The 23207-nt window shown below is 44.7% G+C and overlaps 1 protein-coding gene across 1 annotated transcript; it reads left to right on the plus strand.

Moving 5' to 3' along the window:
• The first annotated feature begins 3284 nt into the window (after nucleotides 1-3284).
• On the plus strand, nucleotides 3285-22928 carry IL2RB (interleukin 2 receptor subunit beta). Its single transcript, XM_053406429.1, has 9 exons — nucleotides 3285-3397; nucleotides 6092-6206; nucleotides 8457-8532; nucleotides 10254-10359; nucleotides 14771-14916; nucleotides 16483-16654; nucleotides 18364-18484; nucleotides 19387-19471; nucleotides 20414-22928. The coding sequence occupies exons 1-9, from the start codon at nucleotides 3292-3294 to the stop codon at nucleotides 21209-21211; spliced, it is 1725 nt and encodes a 574-aa protein (XP_053262404.1). The 5' UTR covers nucleotides 3285-3291; the 3' UTR covers nucleotides 21212-22928.
• The last annotated feature ends 279 nt before the right edge of the window (nucleotides 22929-23207 follow it).

Consider the following 23207-nt stretch of genomic DNA (forward strand, 5'->3'; position numbering starts at 1 on the left):
AGTGAGCCCAGCTAAAGGGCTTCCAGGCCTTTGACTCATGTTTAGGGTATGACTGAGGCTCCTTCTCCCTTGCCAGGGCCATGCAAGGTTGACAGGGGGCTATGGGGGGGAGAGGCGTGTCTCTTATCTATCAATCGTTTCAGTCTACTCTATGCTCGACTCTTTTTGACACTCGATTCCCCACCCGTACACATCACCTTTACGAATCAGGAAGTGGGATGTGGTGTGGTCTGGGGCTTTCTCACTGTTGGCCTTGCGAGCCCTATTGATACTTCGGGGCCTCATCTCGCTCTGAGATGGCAAAGGAGCTGCAGTTTCCTGTGTCAGAGAGTAAGTACCAGAAATGAGTGAGTATGAGAGGGAGCTAGTTCGCTGTCTGCTGATAACTCGCGCCTTTCCGATGCCACCAATGGTCTACTCTGTAGGGTAGGGGTCTCACTGCAGCAGGCTGAATTCCAGACCAGCTGTCCTCATATACTGGGCAATCAGCCTTTGGCATGGCAGCTCCAACCTGACTCATGAGACTGCGAGACGAAGAGCACCAGTTTGCGGCCAGGTAAAGTACATAGGTATTAAACAGTTCTCTGCATAGGGATGACTTAAAGAGAGAAAAGCTTTTCAAGTGAGCTTTTGATCTGACAGGTTCGGCATGACTGAGAGTGCTTGTTTAATTATTGTGGCAATGCACAAAAGGAGACCTGCCGCGCAGTTGGTCCCATCTCCAAAGGCTCTTAACTTCATGGGACCCCTGCAAAGACCTAGGTCCCCCACTCGCTAGTGGCTAAACCTCATTGAGTAAATAATGTGTACGATTGTGCTGCACATCCCATTGGAAACACTGAGACTTAAGCTAACCAAAATTCATTTTTATCCATTTATTTCAAGGGGACTTAGTCACAACTTTGACTGAATACCAGCTGGGTAGATGAATGCTCCAGCTTCCTGACATACTGTGGCTGAATTCTTGGGGATAATTTTCACCCCCTTTCTTGCTAATGTAGGGTGACCACTTACACATCACCAAAAAAAGAAAAGAGGATACAGATTTATAATTTAATTTAGATGTATAATTTATATGCAGTGCTATTTTTCTAGAAAAGAGGTGCTGGAACTCACCGTGAACTCCTCCCTTGTTTTCTTATAACGGCAATGGTGCCTAGCTGAGAGGTGCCGTAACTGAGTTCTGGCTGAAGAAAAACCCTGTTTCTATGTATAAATGGAGATTCAGAAATATGATAATCTAATACATCTCACCATAGCTTGGAGGACTATGTCCAGGTGACCTGTATGCTTGCTCAGTCTGCTGCCCATGTGCCAACTGCGTTGCTATCTTAGTTGGCTAGGGTGTGGTGCGGTTAATGCCAAGGTTGCAGGTTCGATTCTCATATGAGACAACTACATATTCCTCCATTGCAGGAGATTGGGTTAGATGATCCTCAGGGTCCCTTCCAACTCTACAATTCTATGATTCTATGATCAAGGCTGTTGTTCTCTCTTCTTATGCTTCTTTATCTTTAAGCTTGACTTGGACCAGACAGCCCTACAAACAGGGGGTTGTCTTCTGAAGTTCTTCCAATGAAGGACTCACCTTTGTAAAGTAAGAACACATTGTCACCCTATCAGAATGACCTGAGGCTTCAAAAACAAATGACAGCACAAGCCTGTGAATGCTTGTTTGGAAGGAAACCCAACTAAAGGCCTCTGCTCCCATATACATGTGCATAGACTTTGATAAACTCATAGAGGATAAATCTATTCATGTCTGTTACCCATCTTGGCAAACAATGGCTTTTTTGGGTTCAGAAGCAGTATGGTCACCAGGTGCTGGGAACAAATGGTGGAATATCGCCAACTCCAGCATGCCCTGCTTATCTGGCTGGCCACTCTAAAGGAATGAGGCTAGGCTAGGCTAGACCTTTGTGTGATCTAGGAAGCCAGTTCTTACATTCTGATTCTTATCTTTTTGGAATCAGTGCTCATTTTACAAGTCAGCCATGGGCTCAGTTCTTCGAGGGACAGAATTTTTATTCACACCTCTCATCTCTTCATAAAACAAATTCTACTAATGTTTGTGGGTATCATGCTTTCATGTAAATGGTAGGACATATGTAGAAATAAATTATAATGTATTATAATTGTAATGGATATTATAATGGGTTGGGGGCTTCTGAATGATCTCTCAATAATTCTACTCCCACCACCCCGACCTATGAAATTGGTTGTAAAAAGAGATGGTTAAGGAGGTCAAACCAATTCAACAAGGTTAGCCTTGTAGATTCCATTTTGTTGGAATGATGGGCTTTTGAGTAACTAAGGAGATGGCCAAGTGTAGGTGATTTGTTGCCCTGGAAACAAATGGTAAGAGATGCTTTAAGAAAGGATTGCCTGGCTGGATATTATGTCAACAGATCGGTGTTTGTGAATGAAAGAAATACGCTGGAGTCCTGGACCTAAGTCCAAAAGGGACACAGACATGACTTCCTCCCTGTGAGAATACAGAGAATACAGCTCTTAGCAGTGTTGAACCAGTCATTCTGAGTCAGCCTTTGATTGTGAAATCTTCCACTGCAAGTTTAAATGTCGTCACTGCTGATTCGTCTGTAATTACTGAGAAATGCAACCAGGAAAGGAGATAAATGAACATCGGCCTAATTGGTGAAGTAATGTCATCTTCTGATAAACTGGGGTCAAGGGAAAACCCAAGGAAAGTATGGGCCATAGTATTTTGCTGTTTCACATCTGTTTAACATGTGTGTGTGTGTGTGTGTGTGTGTGTGTGTGTGTGTGTGTGTGTCAAGTCCCTTCCACAGAGAATAGAGCTGCACCAAGACATTTTGTTGCCTGAGGCAAAGAGCAGACTGACTGCCAGTCCAGGGAACTGGACTGGCAGATAAATCTTACTTCTACACCGACAGTGGAACAGCCAGCAGAGCTGAAAAGGCTGAGTAGAGTCCCAGCTCTGATCTTCAACAGAGGGGAATGGACAGGGGATTAAGGAGGAATAGCCAGGAGGGCTGTGGCCCCCTAGCACCTGCCACCTGAGGCAATTGCCTCATGCTGTCTAATGGCAGGACTGGTCCCTAGCAAATAAACATGCAGGGCTTTTTCTCAGTCAGAACTCGCCAGAACTCAGTTTCGGCACCTCTCACGTGGGTGCCATTGCCACTCTAAGAGAATGAGGGATGTGTTCATGGTGAGTTCTAGAAAAATAGCACTGGGAATATGTGTGTTTGCTGTTGAGACTCCATCTTGATTGCCACTTTTTCTCCATCAGTGTTTCACTTTGCAGTCATGAAGACCAGCCCTCCAGCACTGCTCTACATTCTGTCAATCTTGATGGCATTCACTGATATGTCTGCACCATGTTGGCAGCCTGCCCCATCTGGGCCTTCTCCAGGTAAGCAGCAGTGACACTGATGTTGGAAGAATGGCTCTGCCTCACTACAACAGCTTCTACTGTGTTCCCCCATAAATCCATTTCACATTAAGCTACAAATGTTTAAAAACAAAGCACAACATTTTTTTTAATTTAACTAGCTATAGAACATGTATTTTCTCTCAAAATATACATTTCAAAACCTATTTTGATATCCCTTTTTGAACTGAAAACTGAGTTGCAGCCTTCAGAAAAGTGAGCTGGATAGCTTTATTCTAATCCACACGCTGGCCAGGGAAGTGAGGATCAGACTGATTTGTATCAGAATATGCAAAGAGTGGTTTCTTTAGGTTTCCCCAAATGTGCCAGAAAGCAGGCCCCGAAATTCTCTGCCATGCACTGAAGTTCCACAGCAGGAGTTCTTCAGCAGTCCAGTTAATGTGGGAAGGGTTTCCTTGAAGGTGGAAAAGCCCCAAACACCCCACCATAGTAATAAAATTCATCGCATATAGCCAAAGGCCTTTGCAAACATCACTTAATTCATTCTGCAGAATTAACAACTGACAATATATGGTGTACATCAATAGCATTCAAAAATACGTCATTGATAAAATCCATATCTACTATATTCACTGCTCATGTAACTAAACTCCATAAAAGCCATTAATAAAATGCATTTTTTTAAAATGTGCATGTGATTTCTTGGCACCTGTGACAAATGACAGCACCATATAATAAGTTCTATAAAACTGGTTTATCTAATAATCACCCTGTCACAATCTTGTTAGATGTTTGATCCACCCACTGTAGAAAGATGAATGCTAACCATTTTTCTCATGGGTCAGCATATAACGGGCAGAATAATAAACTGTGAGTTGTATCACCATATAATATAATTGGAGCCAAAGTAACATTTGGGCTTCTGTTGTGGCATGCATATATTATCTCCCTTGCAAGATACATGAATGGAATTATTTTGAAAGCAAGTCCTGTGAACACCCTAAGTAATTGGAGGAAGGTTACTGTCTGAGTATAATGTGCCCTCATATACAGCCCCTCCAGGCTTGTGTGGGGTTTTGCAGATGTATGTTGCAAAATGTCATTGACACAATAATCTTGCATTAGTGGTGGCATTATGCAGAACTGTCTACACATCATTCCAATTTATTCATTTTTGTTCAACACTTCCCTAGGGTTACCACATCTGGAAGGTCCCTCTTGTGCTATAGTGTGACTCTCTTGGCTGTGTGTATATGAATAAAAGCCAGTCTCCTCTTGCAGCTGGAGTTGGGAATACATAGAAGCCTGATATGCTCTCTGTGAAAATCCAAAGCAGTAGCTTTGGTGACCACCAGAACCCTAATGGGGGACCGAGAGCTGCTGAAGTGTTAATACTCTGAACCTTATGCTCAGTTTGTATGGATGTGTAAATACATACATATACATATACCATGAAGAAGCCACAGGCTCCCAAGGAAACCATATCCAAGATTTGCACAGAGACCCCGACTTCCATTACTGCTTAGAGATTGGGGTGCATGTAGCACCATATCATAAATAGATGAAATTGTTGTACATGTCTCTAACAAGCCCTTTTGAGAAGCATATTGTTGCACACCACCCCAATCTCTGAGCAGTGTGCTCACCCAGAGTTTGTGTTTCTTCTTGGATTGAGGCATAGTGGAGACTGTGGGGTCTTTATGATATACGGTTTATTTGCACAAATATACAACCTGAGCCTATGATGGAAGGGTCTCACAGCATTAGCACCCCCAGTGGCAGAGGAAGGGGGTGCAGGGGGTGTGGACCACCCCAGGTGTCAACACTGAGGGGGGGTGACAAAATGAGTTTTAAAAGGGGGGACTCACAAATGTTTTTAGGAGTGATGTGGTGGGCTTAGGCACCTGCAGGTTCCACACTGCCTGAAACGGCAGCATGGGACTTACGTCTGCCTACTGCCTCTCCCTCAGTCGCCCTACAGCTGAGGGGGAGCCGGCAGAGAGGCTCCAAGCATTGGAGAGGCTCACCCCACCCCCATGGGCAGATCGCCCGGCCCCCAGCTGCAGGACATGCCCCTGAACCAGGCACCCGAGTGGCTAGCTACGCTGCTCAGCACCACCAGAGAGTCTTGTTTCTCCCATAGCTGCAGCCTTGGATTCAAACAGAAATCAAATGTTGCTCAGGCTTGCTGCTCTGCTTCTGGCTCACATCACTGCCACTCAATTCCAGACTCTGGCTTCATCTTTCTAACTATCTCTGAGTTGAAGGAGGGACCCCACCCATTTGCCATCTCATACAGAACTCCTTTCCTTTGTTTCCCTGAATGGCCCATAACCCGGGCTATAACCCCAACAGGAAGCTAGCCTGGCTATATTTTAACACCAGGGGTTAGGAGGGCCTCTACATACAGCCTACTTCCTCCTGCCCCCCACACCGGGGGGAAAAACCCACCTCATAACAATGTTAAAAACAGTTTTCAGTGGGCAAAGACAAGGGAATTCTGGTTGGAAAAGATGGTGCCCTTGCCTGTATTCAAGGTCCAGGTGGGCCACAAAGGTCAGCCAAAGGCAAATGGGATGCCCCAAAATGAAAGTAATTCTCTGAGCTTGTGTGAAACCATTCTTATACTCCCCAAACAGAATAACCTATCTTAGTATTTTTCACAGAGCATCAAATGAAACTCCGTGCTATTTAGCCTCACCTTTTCATTAACAGATTCCTCGAGTCTCAGTTGCTTTTATGACTCAGTGGAGATTCTCTCTTGCACTTGGACCCCGATGAAAAATATCACTGAAGCACAATGTCAGCTCGAGGTTCGACTTGAGTCAACGTGAGTAATGAGTGAAATATATTTATGAATGATAAAGAACAGCCTTGTTGGTCTATCAGGACTATTGTCCTCTCTTCGGTCTTTGTTTTTAAGGCTCATATGCTGCCTTTTAGCTCATGCCCCATCTGCATTATGCATTTAAAACAGTATCGTAGCACTCTAAACTTCAATTACTTCCCCCAAGGAATTTTGGGTTCTGTGATTTGTAAAGGGTGCTGAGAGTTGTTAGGAGACTCCTTTTCCTATTCCTCTTACAGGGACGCAGGTGGCGCTGTAGTCTAAACCACTAAGCCTCTTGGGCTTGCCGATCAGAAGGTTGGCGATTCAAATCCCTGTGACGGGGTGAGCTCCCGTTGCTCTGTCCCAGCTCCTGCCTACTTAACAGTTCGAAAGCATGCCCAAAAGTGCAAGTAGATAAATAGGTACTGCTCCAGCAGGAAGCTAAAGGGCATTTCCGTGTGCTGCTCTGGTTCGGCAGAAGCGGCTTAGTCATGCTGGCCTCATGACCTAGAAAAACTGTCTGTGGACAAACACCGGCTCCCTCAGCCTGTAAAGCAAGATGAGTGCCTCAACCCCATAGTCATCTGCAATTGGACTTAACTGTCAGGGGCAGTGGCGGAGGAACCCTCTCCAGCACCCGGGGCAGCGCAGCCCGTACAGACTGAGCATGTGCGGCATCCCGTGCGGACTGCGCATGTGCGGTGACTGTACAGGATGCCGCACATGCACAGTCCGTATGGGCTGCCACTCGCTTGCAGCAGCCCGTACAGTCACCATGCGAAAGCAGCAGCCCATAAGGATGCCTGTACGGTGAGCGAGAGCGGTGATGCGAGCAAGAGCGATGGTGAGCGAGAGCGGCAGCCCATACGGACTGTGGGTGCCCTCGGCCGCTCTACAGCTGGGGGGAGGCAGGGGCCATCTTGTCACCCACAGTGGCACCCAGGGTGGCCCACCCACTCTGCCCCCCCTTCCTACGCCACCGGTCAGGGGTCCTTTACCTTTTTTTATTCCTCTTACAGAGCTCCAGTGGCTTAACAATCGATCCCTCTTCCCAGGGAACTCTGGGGATTTTAGTTCTGTGAGGGGAATCCTACCAATTCTCAGCACCCTTAACAAACTACAGTTCCCAGGATTCTTTGGGGAAAGCTATGACTGTTCAAACTAATATGATACTGCTTTAAATGTGTGGTGCAGATAGAGCCAAAGAAGACTGTTATTGCAAAGAATATTTACAGTATGTTTGCCTCTGAAAGTTATTGCAGTATTCTGTGCTACTCCACCTGTTTGAGGAAATGTTCCAGCTTGTTTTGAATATCCCTTATCATTTGCTCTGTGCTTTTAGTACTTTTAAAGACAGCTGGAATCTGGAAAAGCATATTGGGAGATAGCAGCTCCTCCCTAACCTCTAAGAATTCATTTAGCATTTGACTTGGTTCATCACACATAATGGTTTATTGCCTGACAACAAGAGCATGTCAAGGCTTGCATATGTGAGCAAGCCATAGCAGGAATGGCTTGGTTGCTATGATTCATGTCTTGGTTAACCTCGCGATTGGGCTACTGTAATGCACAATGCCCTGCATTACAATATTAATAATGATAATGATAATGATAATGATAATGATAATAAAATTATTTATACCCCGCCCATCTGCCTGAGTTTCCCCACTCAGCTCCCAATCAAGTGTTAAAAACAATACAGCATTAAATATTTAAAACTTCCCTAAACAGGGCTGCCTTCAGATGTCTTTTGTAGATAGGATAGCTGCTTATTTCCTTCACATCTGAAGGGAGGGCGTTCCACAGGGTGGGCACCACTACCAAGAAGGCCCTCTGTCTGGTTCCCTGTAACCTCGCTTCTCGCAATGAGGGAATTGCCAGAAGGCGCTTGGCGCTGGATCTCAGTGTCCGGGCTGAACAATGGGGGTGGAGACACTCCTTCAGGTATATAGGACTGAGGCCGTTTAGGGCTTTAAAGGTCAGCAGCAACACTTTGAATTGTGCTTGGAAATGTACTAGAAGCAAATGCAGATCTCTCAGGACCAGTGTTATGTGGTCCCAGTGGCCACTCCCAGTCACCAGTCTAGCTGCCACATTCTGGATTAATTGCAGTTTCTGGGTCACCTTCAAAGGTAGCCCCATGTAGAGCACATTGCAGTAGTCCAAGTGGGATATAACTAGAATGTGTGAAGCAGCTGCCAAACGTGAAGCTTGAGGAGCAGAGCACCTCACAGGAATTGTTTCTTACAGGTCTGACAGGTACAAAGGACCGGAGACATGTCAACTGCAAGGTATAGCCAACAGGAGCTGTGAGCTGAACGTTTTGGTGGGTAATCTAATAAGAAAATGCTAGCTAACGAGGAGAAGCTGTTTGTTGCTCTCATTATAATTGTTTGAAAATACATTTGCTGCAATAATATAGAATTTCAAGTGCCCCTGGATCAGGGATCAACAAACTTTTCCAGCAGGGGGCCTGTCCACTGTCCCTCAGACCTTGGGGGGGGGCGGACTATATTTTGAAGAGAGAAAAAAATGAACGAATTCCTATGCCCCACAAATAACCCAGAGATGCATTTTAAATAAAAGGACACATTCTACTCATGTAAAAACACGCTGGGCGATTGGGCCAGATCCGCCCCCCCCCCCGGGCCTTAGTTTGCCTACCCATGCCGTAGATCAGGAATAGGCAAACTTGGCCCTCCAGATGTTTTTGGACTACAACTCCCATCATCCCTAGCTAACAGGACCAGTGGTCAGGGATGGTGGGAGTTGTAGTCCCAAAACATCTGGAGGGCCGGGTTTGCCTATGCCTGCCCTAGATTCTGCTACAATTTTAGTCTGTTTTCCCTTTGTGAGCATCTGTGCCATAAAGTTGAAATTTCTGCCCCAGCAGCAGAGAATAACTCAAAATTATTTACTGTTGGGATGTAGGGAACCAGAGGTTATACCACCATTACTCCTCTCTCCATGTTGTTTTGGTTATCTCCTTCTTCATTGGAAGGGAGAGGAAAAGGGGGCAGCATTCCTCTGATATTCCTCCTACATCAGGTGCAGGGAACCTCTGGCTCTCCAGATGTTTCCGAACTGCAAAACCCATCATCCCTGGCCATTAGCCTTGCTTGGTGAGGCTGATGGGAGTTGCAGTTTAGCAACATCAGGAGTGCCAAAGATTCCTCACAGCTGCCTCACACCATTCTTCTATGGATAGATCTATACTGCAGCCTGAAAACTAATCTAATAGCCCAGGGATATGTGTTTTATTTTTTATTTATCTGTTACATTCATATGCTGCCTTTCTGCAATGAGAGTGGTCCTTAAGGGGCCTTACAATCACAATCCATAAAATTACTAAAGAGTACAAAGTGTTTAAAGCAACTCACCATTGAATGATGATGATGATGATTAACTTCACTTTTAAAGATGAACCTAATTTGCACTTTCCAAAATAATGCACAAACTGCACAAACTGAAATGGGATAGCTCACCTGGTGCTGGTAATACCACAGTTGCAGGTTCGATCCCCATATAGGACAGATGCATATTTCTGCATTGCAGGGGGTTGGACTAGATGATCCTGAGGGTCCCTTCCAGCTCTAAAATTCTTTGATTCTATACATGTATTCATGAAAATAGCATTACCTGTATATTATAGGAAACTGCTTTGTAAAAATGTGCATGTTCGGCAAAATTATGTATAAAAATGTGTGTATTAGGATAAATTCACACTAAAGTGCTGATTAATTTTCATGAAGGCTTTTTTGGGGGTGGGGAGGAAAGTGATATAGAAATGTGGAGAACTGAACTAGGAAAGTGAGAAACAGAGAGAGAGAGAAACCAAAACTGACACGTTCACCCATTGCCACTTCCAGTTATAATTTGTGAAGCTGGGTGGTGGGGTGAGCAGGTGTGGCACAGCTGTCAGGTATTTTTGACTCACCAGCTGATGGGTTCAAATTATAGATACCAGCTTTTCCAACTATTAATTCCAACATCCCTAATGATAGTATAACTGATCATGATCACAATAATGCTTTTATTTGTCTTCAGAAATTTGACATGACTATTACACACGCTATTCTTGTGGAAGTGTATTGCCGTACTGGGCAGAACCGGACATGGATGCAGAATCAAAGGATGTGTCCTTTTCAGAACCGTGAGTTTAAAGTACCTACATTTCTTGATGCACTGTGCTATCTTTTCGGACCATACAACAAGGTTCCTTCCAGATGTTGCAGGACTACAGCTCTCCTCATCCCATACTAGCTCAGATGGACAGGAGTTTGAGTCCATCAACATCTAGAGGGTACCATGTTGACTATTCTGATATCATGCCTTTACCTATTCACTGCACCTGAGCTCCCATTTGACAGCTTCTACACAGCCCGTTTGGTGTTCAGCTGTGGATAATAGGAGATAAGTTCATCTCAGGGCAAATAATCTTGCCTGGATGGAAGTCATTGTGATGCTTCACAATCCAATGTAACGCACAGGCACCCACTGGGCAGCTATAATCCCAAACTGTCCTAGAAACCCAACCCCAAATATATATTCACACACACAACCAAGGCTGTGCCCTGCCTTGGTTCCCATGATCAAATCTGGGGATTGAGCTCTATGCATCTACTCCCAGCCCCTTTGCTCCAGCTTCGTTCCTCCTTTGCACAGACCGGAAACCATGATTACATGAAAACTGGGAACTATGGTTAATGGCTTCCAAACAATCCAGATCTAGAAACCAGCTTTGTACCAGGGTATATAAGTTGATTTCCAAACTCTGGCTTGTTTAGAAGCCAATAGCCGTACTTCTCCAATTTGCACATAACAAGAAGCCATTGTTTTACTGCAGGTTCTGGGTTTGTTTCATTACTTGGGTGGTGGAAGGAGTAAAGTGGCAGCAACTGGACTATGTGTGGGTGCAAGTTAGTTGTGCAGATCCCTGTAGAAGGGCTGTAACCCATTGGTACAGCATAGACCTTGGATGCAGAAGGTCACATCTCCAAATAGAACTGGGAGAGACACTTGCCTGAAAGCCAAACCACTGCCAATCAGTGTGGAAAATACTGAAATAAGTGGACCAATGGTCTGTCTCAGAATAAGGCTGCTCTCTGTGTTCCTGTATTATTAAATCAGGATTTGATTGTGTGAATGCAGTTGCTGTTTGTGTACCTTCATAAGGAGAAAGACACGTGGCAAGCAACAGCCCCATGCACCTAAACCCTAATGATCGATGAATCATTAGCATCATAGAATTTTAGAGTTGGAAAGGACCCAGAAGACCATCTCATCCAACCTCCTGCAATGCAGGAATCACAACTAAAGAACCCATGGCAGATGGCCACCCCTCCTCTGTTTAAAAGCCTCCAATGAACAAGAGTCCACCACCTTCCAAGTAGCACCAAAATAAGGTTGCAAAAAAGAGATGCTTTATTTGTAACTAACTTGACATTAGCAGTCATCAAGGTCAGGAAAGGACAATGTGTGTGTACCAAGTCCATATAACTTAGAATGGGCCAAAGATAAGAGTAGGGCTGAGCCTCTTGTCATTTCATGTAGTATCTTATCCTGCCATCAGATCTCCTGTTCTTGGGCGTCAAACTGACAGTAAATGAGACAGACAAGATACTATGGCCAGGGTGGAGGAACTTCTGATTATCAGCCACAACAAACCCAATAAACTTACTCCTGTTATGGCTGTGACTCCTTTAAGATGGACTCCACTGGCCCCTAGACATGCAACAACAAGCGTTCAGCTCTTTCATTTCCTAGGTGGGCAGGGCTCTTTTGCCAAAGAATATGTAGTTATTTGCCCTGGTGGCTATGTTCTATGCCCACTGTCAGTGGACGTAATGCCTCTGAATACCAGCTGCTGGAAGCCACAGGAGGGGAGGGTGCTCTTCTGCTCAGGTTCTGCTTTTGGGCTTCCCACAGGCATCTGGTTGGCCACTGTAAAAATAGGATGCAGGACTAGATGGACTAGTGGCCTGATTCAGCAGGACTTTTCTTATGTTTAACTCTACACATTTTATTGGTGTTTTTCTTGATCTCATTGTAATTCTATCTGCTGTCCACCACCCTGCTGTGTTTTTAGAAAATAAAAATGTGGTCTATAAATTATTTTCATAAATAAGCATTAAGTCAAAAGGGAGAGCAATGTAAATGGTAAACGTCTCTCTCTCTACCACCCCCTTCCCCTATAACTGTTACAGCTGTGACTCCTGCAAAGGGACCCACCCCCAACAGAAACAGAGGGAGTGGGGCATTGGTTCCTGACTGTACAGCAACAAACACTTGGTTATTTCAGTTCCCCTACCTGCAAAGAGGGGACACGGGTGGCGCTGTGGGTAAAACCTCAGCGCCTAGGACTTGCTGATCGTCAGGTTGGCGGTTCGAATCCCCGCAGCGGGGTGCGCTCCCATTGCTCAGTCCCAGCGCCTGCCAACCTAGCAGTTCGAAAGCACCCCCGGGTGCAAGTAGATAAATAGGGACCGCTTACTAGCGGGAAGGTAAACGGCGTTTCCGTGTGCGGCTCTGGCTCGCCAGATGCAGCTTTGTCACGCTGGCCACGTGACCCGGAAGTGTCTGCGGACAGCGCTGGCCCCCAGCCTCTTAAGTGAGATGGGCGCACAACCCTAGAGTCGGACACGACTGGCCCGTACGGGCAGGGGTACCTTTACCTTTACCTTTACCTGCAAAGATGTTCCATTTATTGTTCCTCCAGTAGTGAGTGACAGGTGTAAGTTAGATGGGAGGACAATGTGGTTTGTCTCACTGCAGGCATTGTAGCTGTGATCAGGGGCGGGGGAAGGGGGTGCAGTAGGGGCAGTTCTCTCTGGGTGTCACCACTGAGGGGCATGGCAAAATGCCGGGTGGCACTCACCGTGGGACCTGTAGCACGCCTTAGCCACACGTCTCTCCTGGGAGAGATGTGGTGGCTTGGGCGAGCGCAGGCTCCCCGCTGCCCAAATGGTCCGCCCGCCACCTGCCCCTCAGCTGTAGGGCAGCTGAGTGGGAGGAGGCCCCTTGGAGACCCTGCGGAGTGCCCTGCCCTGGTTCGCTCCTCCCCACAGGCAGCTGGCCCCACCTGGGCTTGCTCCACCACTGGCTGTGATTTTCTATCTGTGAGACAGTCATGCAGAGAAGAGTGGAGCAAGGCCCGTTTTCACTGAGAGATTGAGGCTTACTGCTACAACAGACTGTGCTACAAGGATTGGGAAACTGTGGACTCCAACCTCCATCATCCCAAGCCAAGATAGCCAATGACTGAGTATTATGAATATTGTAACTTAACAACATATGCTGAGTATGTTTAGTCTGGGAAAGAGGAGACTGAGAGGGGAGCCATTTTAAAATATCTACAGGGTGTCACATGGAGGATGGAGCAAGCTTGTTTTCTCATTTCTTCAGGAGCTAGGACTTGAATCAGTGGCTTCAAGTTACAAGAAAGGTGATTCCAAATAAACATAGGAAGAACTTTCTGATGGTATGAGCTGTTGGACAGTAGAATGGACTCGCATGGGAGGAGGTGGACTCTCCTTCCTTGGAGGTCTTTAAGCAAAGGTTGAAGGGTCATCTGTCATGTATGATCTAGTTGAGAGTCATGCATTGTAGGAGATTGGACTAGTTGACCCAGAGGTCCCTTCCAACTCTACAATTCTATGTTTCTATGATTCTGTGTAGCAAACCTTAGAAATTTGTACTTCTCCACATTTTGAGATGCAGTTCTCAACCCCCTAGAAATGCATTAAACTGTGTATATTAGTAGGAAAGGTGCATAAAAACACATTAAAAAGAGAATATTTTATAGTCTTAGCAAACTGCTTTAAGGTTTCATTTACAGTTAGGTGATATACAATTTTTTCTTAAATTGCATGCGTGTTTGAAAATAACACAAAATGCATTGCATTAGGGGAAACTGCAAAAATGTATGTATTAGGGAAAATTGTATGTGGCAATGCGTACTGTATCGTAGGAGAAATGCACACTTAATTGCTAGCAGATTTTTGTGAGGAGGATTTTTTTCTAATGCAAATTGACGTGGAACTGTTTTGAGCTGAGTTGAAGATTAGAAAAAGGAGAAACTGAGAAGAACTGAAATTGAAAGATTCATCCATCGCTACCTTTGGCTAAGGCACACAGTAGAGGCTTAAAATGCTGCATTTCGTGTTGTGATTTGCATGCTGTTCTATACACTAGAGAGTCTTCACCTGGTGCACATTACCCGTTGGATTTCCCTGCCCCTGCAGCCCCCCTGAACTGTCAATCATGAAGGTGTCATCTGCACGTGTGCAATGCCTGTCTCAAATGCACACACGTCAGCTTAATTGCCAAGCGGGTGCGGCTCAAGTTTTCCTTTCAGATTGAAGCTGGTTTCAGAGAAAAGGCACCAAACAACATCATTTCTCGAGAAGCATCAGGATAGCTCTGTGTTGCGGGTAACTTCATGTGTAGACAGATTCAAAAGTCAGCAGTGGAAGAGCACTGGAACCACAGCAAATGTTAATGTGTTCCCAGCTCAGCAGTTTTGTTGTTAATGTTACCTGCTGGTCCTCTCTTGTTCTCTTTAGTTCGACTGCAGTCTCCTTGCAACGTCCAAATGGAAAATGACGAGAAGCTTTCCTACAATTTAACTTGGAAGCTCTGTGCTCTCTCACATTATTTAGAAAATGAGGTGGAGTACCAAATACGATATAAAAAAATAGATCCTAGCAAGGTGAGTGTGAAGAGACATCTATATGGATGGTAAAGATTTGATCTGGTTTATTCTTTTGTAGAAGACAGGAGTGCCTGGGAAGACAGGAGTGCCTGGCGTGCTCTGGTCCATGGGGTCACGAAGAGTCAGACTAAATGACTAAACGACTAAACAACAACAACAATTTTTTTGTAGTCCACTTTCCTTTCCTTTCCTTGGACCCAGAAAGCCATTTTAATACAAGATCCAAAACAATAAAGTGATACATTTTAGAGGTGCAGCAGAAATGCTACCTTCTCTTGAGAAAGCAGGGGCACCAATTATACCTTCCGCCCCTTCAATATTGGTGGGTAGGGGACTGACCGACCACCCAATTTTGAGGGGGCTGACATCTCCTGCCACAGCCGGGCACCCTCCGTGTTCCCCAGCCCCTACCTGGGAGCTCAGGAGCTGGGTGGGGGCTGGAACGAGCAAAGGCAAAGATTGCCCTCCATGTGTCCTGGCCCCACCTGGCACATGCTGGGCAACATCATGTGACACGTCACATGGCTGGGCCCCCTCAATGTGGGGGGCAAGTTGGTGCCCCTGTGAGAAAGTGAAATATTTATTGGTTAGCTGCCCATACCTTTTGTATTAGAAGTTAAGTAGAAGGTCAAAGAAGTCAGGCTCTCATGACTCAATCAGTTGATCAACCCTAACGGAACAGATCAGGATAATCACTGAGTGTGTGTCCATATCGAGATTAAGGAATTGTTGGGCAGATCCCAGTACAATACCTCAAGGAACACCTCTCTCCATATGAACCCACCCTGAGATCATCATTTGAGGTCCTTCTACAAGTACCTCCTCTTTGAGAGGTCTGGAGGGTGGCAACACAAGAATGGGACTTTTCTGCTAGTGGCTCCCCATTTGTGGAATGCTCTCTCCAGGGAGGTTTGCTTCGCACCTTCATTATACACTTTCAGGTGCCAGGCGAAAACTTTCCCCTTCAACCAGGCTTTGGGCTGATTGACATCGAATGCCCTTTTAAATGTGCCGTGCACCCTGAGATCAATGGATGCTATACAAATTTAATGTAATAGTAGTAGTAATGGATACATCATTTTGGGACTTCTTCATTTAGAGAAAAGGTGAGCTAGAGGAGATATGGTAGAGGTGTATAAAAACTCTGCTTGGTGCAAAAAAAAGGGGGGGTTGTGAAAAGTTTTCCTGCCCTCTCATAACACTAGAATTTGGGAACATCCAATGAAGCTGATTGTTGGAAGATTCATAATTACTCAAGAAAATACTTATTTACAGAGTGCATAATTATACTACGGAATTCAGTCCCAAGAAGTAGTAGTGATGGCCACCAACTTAGATTACTTTAAGGGAGGGTTAGATAAGTTCATGGAGGATAAAGCAATCAGTGGCTACTACCCAGGAACTACATCCACTGCCAGATGAGAACAGAATGCTGGACTAGATGGGTTCTTCTTACGTTCTTCTTACGTTCTTCTAGAGGGCAGCAATGCACAAACATGTTGTGTATAATCAAGGAGTGCACACAGTCTGAAATCATTCCCCACCTTCGACTCCATCTTGCAGGCTTACATAATCGGCTCCAATATTCAGGATCAGAGGTGGATGAAATTTGAGACTCTTTCTCCTGACACAATGTATGAGGCCTCTGTTCGTGTGAAGGTAAAAAAGATCACGGCTCTTTACAATAGCACATGGAGCAAATGGAGCGTGCCTGTAACATGGACGACCCATAAAGGTAAGGCTCACAGAACAAAACCTGTAGGATACTTGAAAAATGGGACAGATAAGGACCCCAAGGCCTTTATAAATTTGGGGGTGGGGTGGACTTAGTGTCAAACAGGCTCTGAGCATGTAATCAGGGGTGTATCTATGTACTGGAGCACGAGGTGGAAATCTTCAAGAAAAGCATATACTTTCCACCCTGGCCAGATCTACACAGCTATTTAAAAAACGCTATGAAAACACTCTGAAAAAAAAAAAACTTTTTAAACTTCTCACAATGGAAAATATTGAGTTGAGATTTCAGTTCTGCAGCGCCATCTGGTGCCTCTGTGATATAACACATTTATAACGTTGTAATTTGACTAATGTAGCTGTCAGTGTAAAAACATCTTGCATTATCAGAGTCCTTTGCACATACAGCCTGCCACTCTAGGAATGAGCAAATCGGGCTATTTTTAGCTGATGTTAATTTCACATGAGATCACCCATAAGTCTGTTCAGTCTCATTCAGACATTAATTTGAGATACTGCATTTTAAAAAAAAATTTGCATGAAGATTCACGCTTAAAAGTGTAATTTTTTACATTTCCCCCCTTCAAAGTATGCATTTCCAAACCTTTTTGATCCTTGTAGGTTGCAGGCCTGAGCATACTTACTACGGCAAGGTTGTCTACATGGGGCCCCTGAGTCTCCCCTTGCTGAAATTAAGTATATATATATAAAAAAACCTTCTGTGGTTGCCCATAAAATAGGATGTAGCAGTCAGGGGTGATGGGAGTTGTAGTCCAGCAACATTGGCAGGCCACAGGTCCCCCATTCCTATTCTATAGGTACCGTTTTTAGGCCCTTCTCATTTTTTTCCCTTGTTGTACATATCTGCTTTTAATGTGGAAGCCATCCTGGGACAGTTTAGAGGTTATCAAGGTGTGTGTTCGCAAGGGGAGAGCAACAAAATAAAAGTGCAAATATTATTTGCTATTAATTATTCAAGGCAGCACTACAAAAAGTGCTTCAGCCACCCATATATAAATATTCCCTTCCACTTTTTTTGTTGAATGGAGACCAATACTTGTAGGGGTGCATTGAGTTGCACACCCCTAAATCCATGCACTCCATCTGAGGATGAAGGCTGAGCCAAAATTTCCCAGAAAACAGTTTTTCTTTTCTTTTTTAAATAATTTTTATTAAATTTCCATTTTAACAATCAAATCACATTAAGTATTCCAAATTATACAAATACATATCATATAGTCCAAATATTCTGTCAAATTTCAAATTCAGAAAAAAATTCTTTAGAGAAAAATTCTGAGATTGCACTCTCTATTTTCTAACCCCTTAGAGAAAATAATGCCACTTTGCAGAACTTTTTCTGAATATTCTCCACTGTAGGGATGTGTGTGTGTGTGAATGCCAACCATTCCACCTCCCTTCTTCCCTCACAATTCCCTGGAATGACAATAGTTTGGGATACTGTGGAGGTTGTAGGAACGAAGCTAGCCTAACAACACAGTTGCAGCACCACGTGCAAAAAGAATCTTAGGAAACAAGCACTGCTAAGAACCAACCCTGAGTTGGTGAATTTCTCCCACACCTGGAGAAATTCTGTATCTCTGCACACCAATAGGGTGGATAATTTTAAGAGGCGATTGATATACACCTGTTCCTTTGGTTCAGATGGGAATCAACTGTCTTCCATGAATGGCTTATTTCTCCTCTTTGTAGGGGATGCGTCGTCTCCAAGTCTGCTCCTGACAGTTCTTCTCACCCTTTTGGGGAGTCTCATCTTTATCTTCCCCTTCTTCGTCGCCATTTTCCTGAGGGGCAAATCACCCGCATCAAAACGGTAACAGGGAACAGGGATCTTGCTTCCATACTCTGCCATCCGGGGACACTAACCATGTTTCCTTAGCCAACAGCTCAACTGTGATAATGGTCACTTCTGCATGTGCTGGGAATGAGGTGGTAGAATGGGCTGTAGCTTCTGACTGCAGCTGGAAGATTCCACTTTTAATGATCCTTGATGTAAGCACTTCCTAAGCAGAAAATTAGCTGAGCAAGGAAAGGACTCGTCTTGAACCTTTCTCCCCATGGCTTTAGTTTTCTTCATGCAAGGAGTTTTCTTCTGAAGGGGAATCTTCAGACATGATACCCACACACACACCTGCAGTCTGAAGGAGTACAGTCTGTCTTCTCCACTGCCTCATGTTTCTACCACTGCACTCTGCTGAATGGGCAGAACCAGCCTGGAAAATGGCATCAAGGTTTTCTCTGAATTTTTGAGACCTGTCAGAAATCTCACATGATTCCCAGTCATCCAAATCCTCTGTTTCTGTTGTTGTTGTTGCTGAGGAGGAGGAGGAAGAGGGAGAATAGTGTGTCCTTAGATTTCATTCATAATAAGGACACGGGTGGTGCTGTAGTCTAAACCACTGAGCCTCTTGGGCTTGCTGATCAGAAGGTCGGTGGTTTGAAATCGCACAACGGGGTGAGCTCCCATTGCTCTGTCTGAGCTCCTGCCAACCTAGCAGTTTGAAAGCACACCAGTGCAAGTAGATAAATAGATACCGCTGTGGCAGGAAAGTAAACTGCATTTCCATGCACTCTGGTTTCTGTCACGGTGTCCCATTGTGCCAGAAGGAGTTTAGTCATGCTGGCCACATGACCCAGAAAGCTGTCTTAATTGTACTGTTATCCAAACACATATTCCCTTTGCACCCTTCTCACCCTAAACTCTGTTTGCTTTAGCTTAAGGAAGGTGCTGAAGATCCATTTGCCAGACCCTGCTGAGTTCTTCCCGTCTCTCACTGCTGTCCATGGAGGAGATATCCAGGTAAGGTGGACTTGAAGGTTGAGGGTGTAAGGAGATGGAGGACAAGACTGCTGCCTATAATTCGGGATGGATAGTTTTTGCTTATCTTAAGCTTCTCATTTATCCAACCTTAAGTGCAGCTTGCAACATTTCACTTTGCATGTTTTTGTGTGTGGCGCAGCTAAGACTCTCAGTCCCTCCTATTGTAGTATTTCTATTCAATCTGATTTTTGTCTGTCTGAAGGTTGCTATTGGTAAATTTAGACAAGTCATAATCCACACAAATATTGCATATCTGTGGTAGGGATTAATCCATCAATTTCATTTTTTTCCCTCAGTTTCATATTTTTCCAGTCTTATGTTGAGTTTGCCACATCGGTGCTATTGAAAAAATAGTCATCGCAAAAAAATACTAATAGTGTGCGTTTCTCCTGATATACTGACGTTTATGTACAATTTCCCATAATATAATGTATTTTTGTACACATTATTTGCATGGAGAACTGCATCTCAAAATTCAGAGAAGTGTGAATGTTGAAGGAGGGAGCTGCTTTTCAGCCCACATGTTGTTTCAAGGAAGTGCAAATTGGGTAGAGTCATGTGAAAATGCAAACTGAAACACATTTCTTCCCCTCCAGTTTTAGCCCTTATTGTAAGTAGCATGGCCACAGTCGTTGCTATTATTTATTTGTTGACATATTTTTAAACCACTCTGCATCAGTTAGAACTCAGGGTGTTATACAAAAAGAGACAGCTCACCTGTCAAAATGGGTCCTGCCAACTGGATCCAATTCCCCAGCCCTGGATTATAGATCAGGGGAAGCTATTCTGTATGAGTTCAATTTATTGAACTACGTGAATGGAACACTCGCCAACTTCTGCTTGTTTCTTTGATGGTGGCATTGCAGCTGTTTGAACATTACCCTTTATTTTCTTTTTGTGCTTCCTCACTAAAACCAACAGAAGTGGCTGTCCTCGCCAGCGCCCATGTCTTCCTTCTACCTGGCCGCAGCAGTTCCAGATGTTTCTGTGCTTGAGGTGATGCAGAAAGGCAATCAAGAGCCTTGCCTTCTCCTTCCCAAGGAACACCCTACTAATACGGATGCACCAGAGACTAGTGGACATTCTTCATCCAGCTGCTTTACCAACCGGGGCTATTTTTTCTTCCACACCGATGATTCCCTCGAGATTGAGCCCTGCAAGGTGTATTTCACCTACGACCCTCTTACTCAAGAGATCAGTGGCAGTGAGGACAGTGACCCTGACTCCTACAAAGTGCTCCATGAAACTTGGGACAACCGGTCGCCGCCACCTGCCTACAGCATCATGGCAGACCAGGAGAGTGAGTCTTTTCTGCAAGAAGCAAAGGTCCCAAACCAGAAGGTTGGAGGTTGTCCAAGGACTCTTCCATCATCAGAGAGCTTCCCCGTGACATCAGAAGTGAAAGAGGATGAGAACAAAGAAGGGAGTGAGGCCATTGCTCACCCCAACAAATCTCCGGAAAAGTATTCCATGGACTTTTCATGTGTCTGGGAGCCGTCTGGCAGCAATACTGATGGAACAGAAGCAATTGGAAGGGTAGCCCCTTCTACAGGCTCTGTGGAAGACAATGGGCCTGCATTTCCCCAGCCTATGATTCAGAACTCAGGCCAAGCCGATGATCTCTGCAGAGCTGCATCTTCCAGCCAGGTGCTGAGCTCTTCAGAGGCCTACCTGACCCTGAGGGATCTTCAGGGCCATTATGGCCATCACTCAGTCTGAACTCTGAACAGTCCCTGAAAGCAAGAAAGCATCAACGCCATCAGTTAAATGTCATCAAAGAAAATGAAAGGGAACATAAGGCTTTTAACAGGCAATGGGACTTACATTTTTAACTCTCCTCTCCCCCTCTCAATACACAATAGTGCCCCCCACCCTGTAGTGTTGGGAAGCCAGGAGAGCAACAGAGCCCCACCCTTACCACCTCACTGGATGCTACTGAAGTATAAGGAGAGGGTTTTGAGGTGCTGTAAGTGGTGGGTTTAGGGGGGCTAGCTGTAAGGGGGAGGGGGTTGGTGAGTTATAAGGGGGCGGTGAGCAAAGAGGGCAGGGGACAGCCCCTAGTAACTAATGAAAATGGAAATAGGAACCAGATTTATGGCACGGGGTGGGAAGCATATGGCTGCATTTTATCTTGAAAGTGGTTACCCAGAAACTTATAAATGGAGCCCATTGCCATCTGTTAATCCATTTTCTTGAATAAATTCTTGAATTTTGGGAGCATGTGATATGCCACTGAGGCATGTCTTTCCCACAGAAAGCTCTGCTTTCACCACGTGGTACACCCTACTGTGGATAACATGGACAATGGCATTCTTGTGCCCATTAGGAAGCAAAGATCCTACCTCGATACAGTGGTACCTTGGTTCTCGAACTCAATCCGTTCTGGAAGTCCGTTCGATTTCCAAAACGTTCGCAAACCAAGGTGTGGCTTCTGATTGGCTGATTGGCCCCAGAAACAAGGCCAACAACCAAAATGGACATTCAGCTTCCAAAAAACGTTCACAAACCGGAAGGCTTACTTCTGGGTTTGTGGCATTCAGGAGCCAATTTGTTTGGAAACCAAGCAGTTTGGGAACCAAGGTACAAGGTAGTGAATTGTTGTCTACAGGTCTAAAAGAATCCTATAAGTCTATGAAGCTCCAGTGGAACAGCACGTGCCCAGTAAATTGTTGCTCAGGGATGTAACTGAAAATTTTCTGGTGCTTTTTATTATATGGTTTTATACCTTATTGCTACTACGAAAGAATCTGATGCACTGAAGATGTGAGGTGCATTACCTTCTGCTGGTCTAAAAAACCCTCTGTAATTCCATATGTTAGAGACAGATGAACATAGTTTACTGAAGTCATTGCATCATTTTAGCTAAGAGTATTGAGTTGTATTTGAGTAGACCCACTGAAATGAAAGAACCTAAGTTCGTTGTGTGTATTAAGTGGGTCTTCTCTGAGTAGGACTAGCATGGGATACAACCCATTATTTGTATCTTGGCTGGTTGTTTTAAATTGCTTTCAATGTTTGATTAATTGGGGTTACCTTTCTTTTTGCAATTTAAGCTTCGTTACAGCAAAGGGAAAAGGCGTACTTCTAGCAATAACTTGTTTAGCTTTTGAATACGACAACTTTGAAATAATCCCACTTTCACCCAAATTGTTGATTTTAAATTTTCCCTTGTTGGATGTGCATACGCCATTGATGTTCATTATAACAAGATCCCAAAATTTAATGAGCCATTTTCTTAGATGTAGGGCATCTTTTGCAGCAGTCAGCATATTGCGGTTGTGCTACCAGGACCGTGTGAAAGAGTAATGTTCCATTGTCTCTAGGCACTACTTCCTTTAAAAAAAAATTCCCTTTAGGGTTTAGAGGCAAATGAAGGTCCAGAATCTTTTTGATCATCTACAGAATGTGGATCCAGTAGCTTCTTGCTCAGAATCTAGTTTGGTGGGTGGGTGGGTGTGTACTTTTAGTTGTATAGCTTTATACTTGGAGGCTGCTACAAGACAGCACTATGGGCTACAAATGTGAGGCAGAAATTCAATAGATTAAAAGTTTTGTTAAGCCTACGCAGATGCTTGTTGAATATTGCAAAGCATACTCAGACTGTCCAGAAGCAGTCGGTTGCAAGCTGGCAGGATGAAGCAGGAACGCTGCTACTAGTTACTTAGAGGTTTATTACTTACAGCAGACTCACAAGTTACTATATACAAGATACAGA

Source organism: Podarcis raffonei, chromosome 10, assembly GCF_027172205.1.
Source record: "Podarcis raffonei isolate rPodRaf1 chromosome 10, rPodRaf1.pri, whole genome shotgun sequence".
In the NCBI taxonomy this organism is placed as follows: Eukaryota; Metazoa; Chordata; class Lepidosauria; order Squamata; family Lacertidae; genus Podarcis; species Podarcis raffonei.

Bases quoted from the DNA above. Each gene is read 5' to 3' on its own strand.
- IL2RB (XM_053406429.1), top strand. From the start codon at position 3,292: ATGAAGACCAGCCCTCCAGCACTGCTCTACATTCTGTCAATCTTGATG. The intron at 6,207-8,456 runs GTGAGTAATGAG...TGTTTCTTACAG, and splicing joins GAGGTTCGACTTGAGTCAAC to GTCTGACAGGTACAAAGGAC. The intron at 16,655-18,363 runs GTAAGGCTCACA...TCCTCTTTGTAG, and splicing joins AACATGGACGACCCATAAAG to GGGATGCGTCGTCTCCAAGT.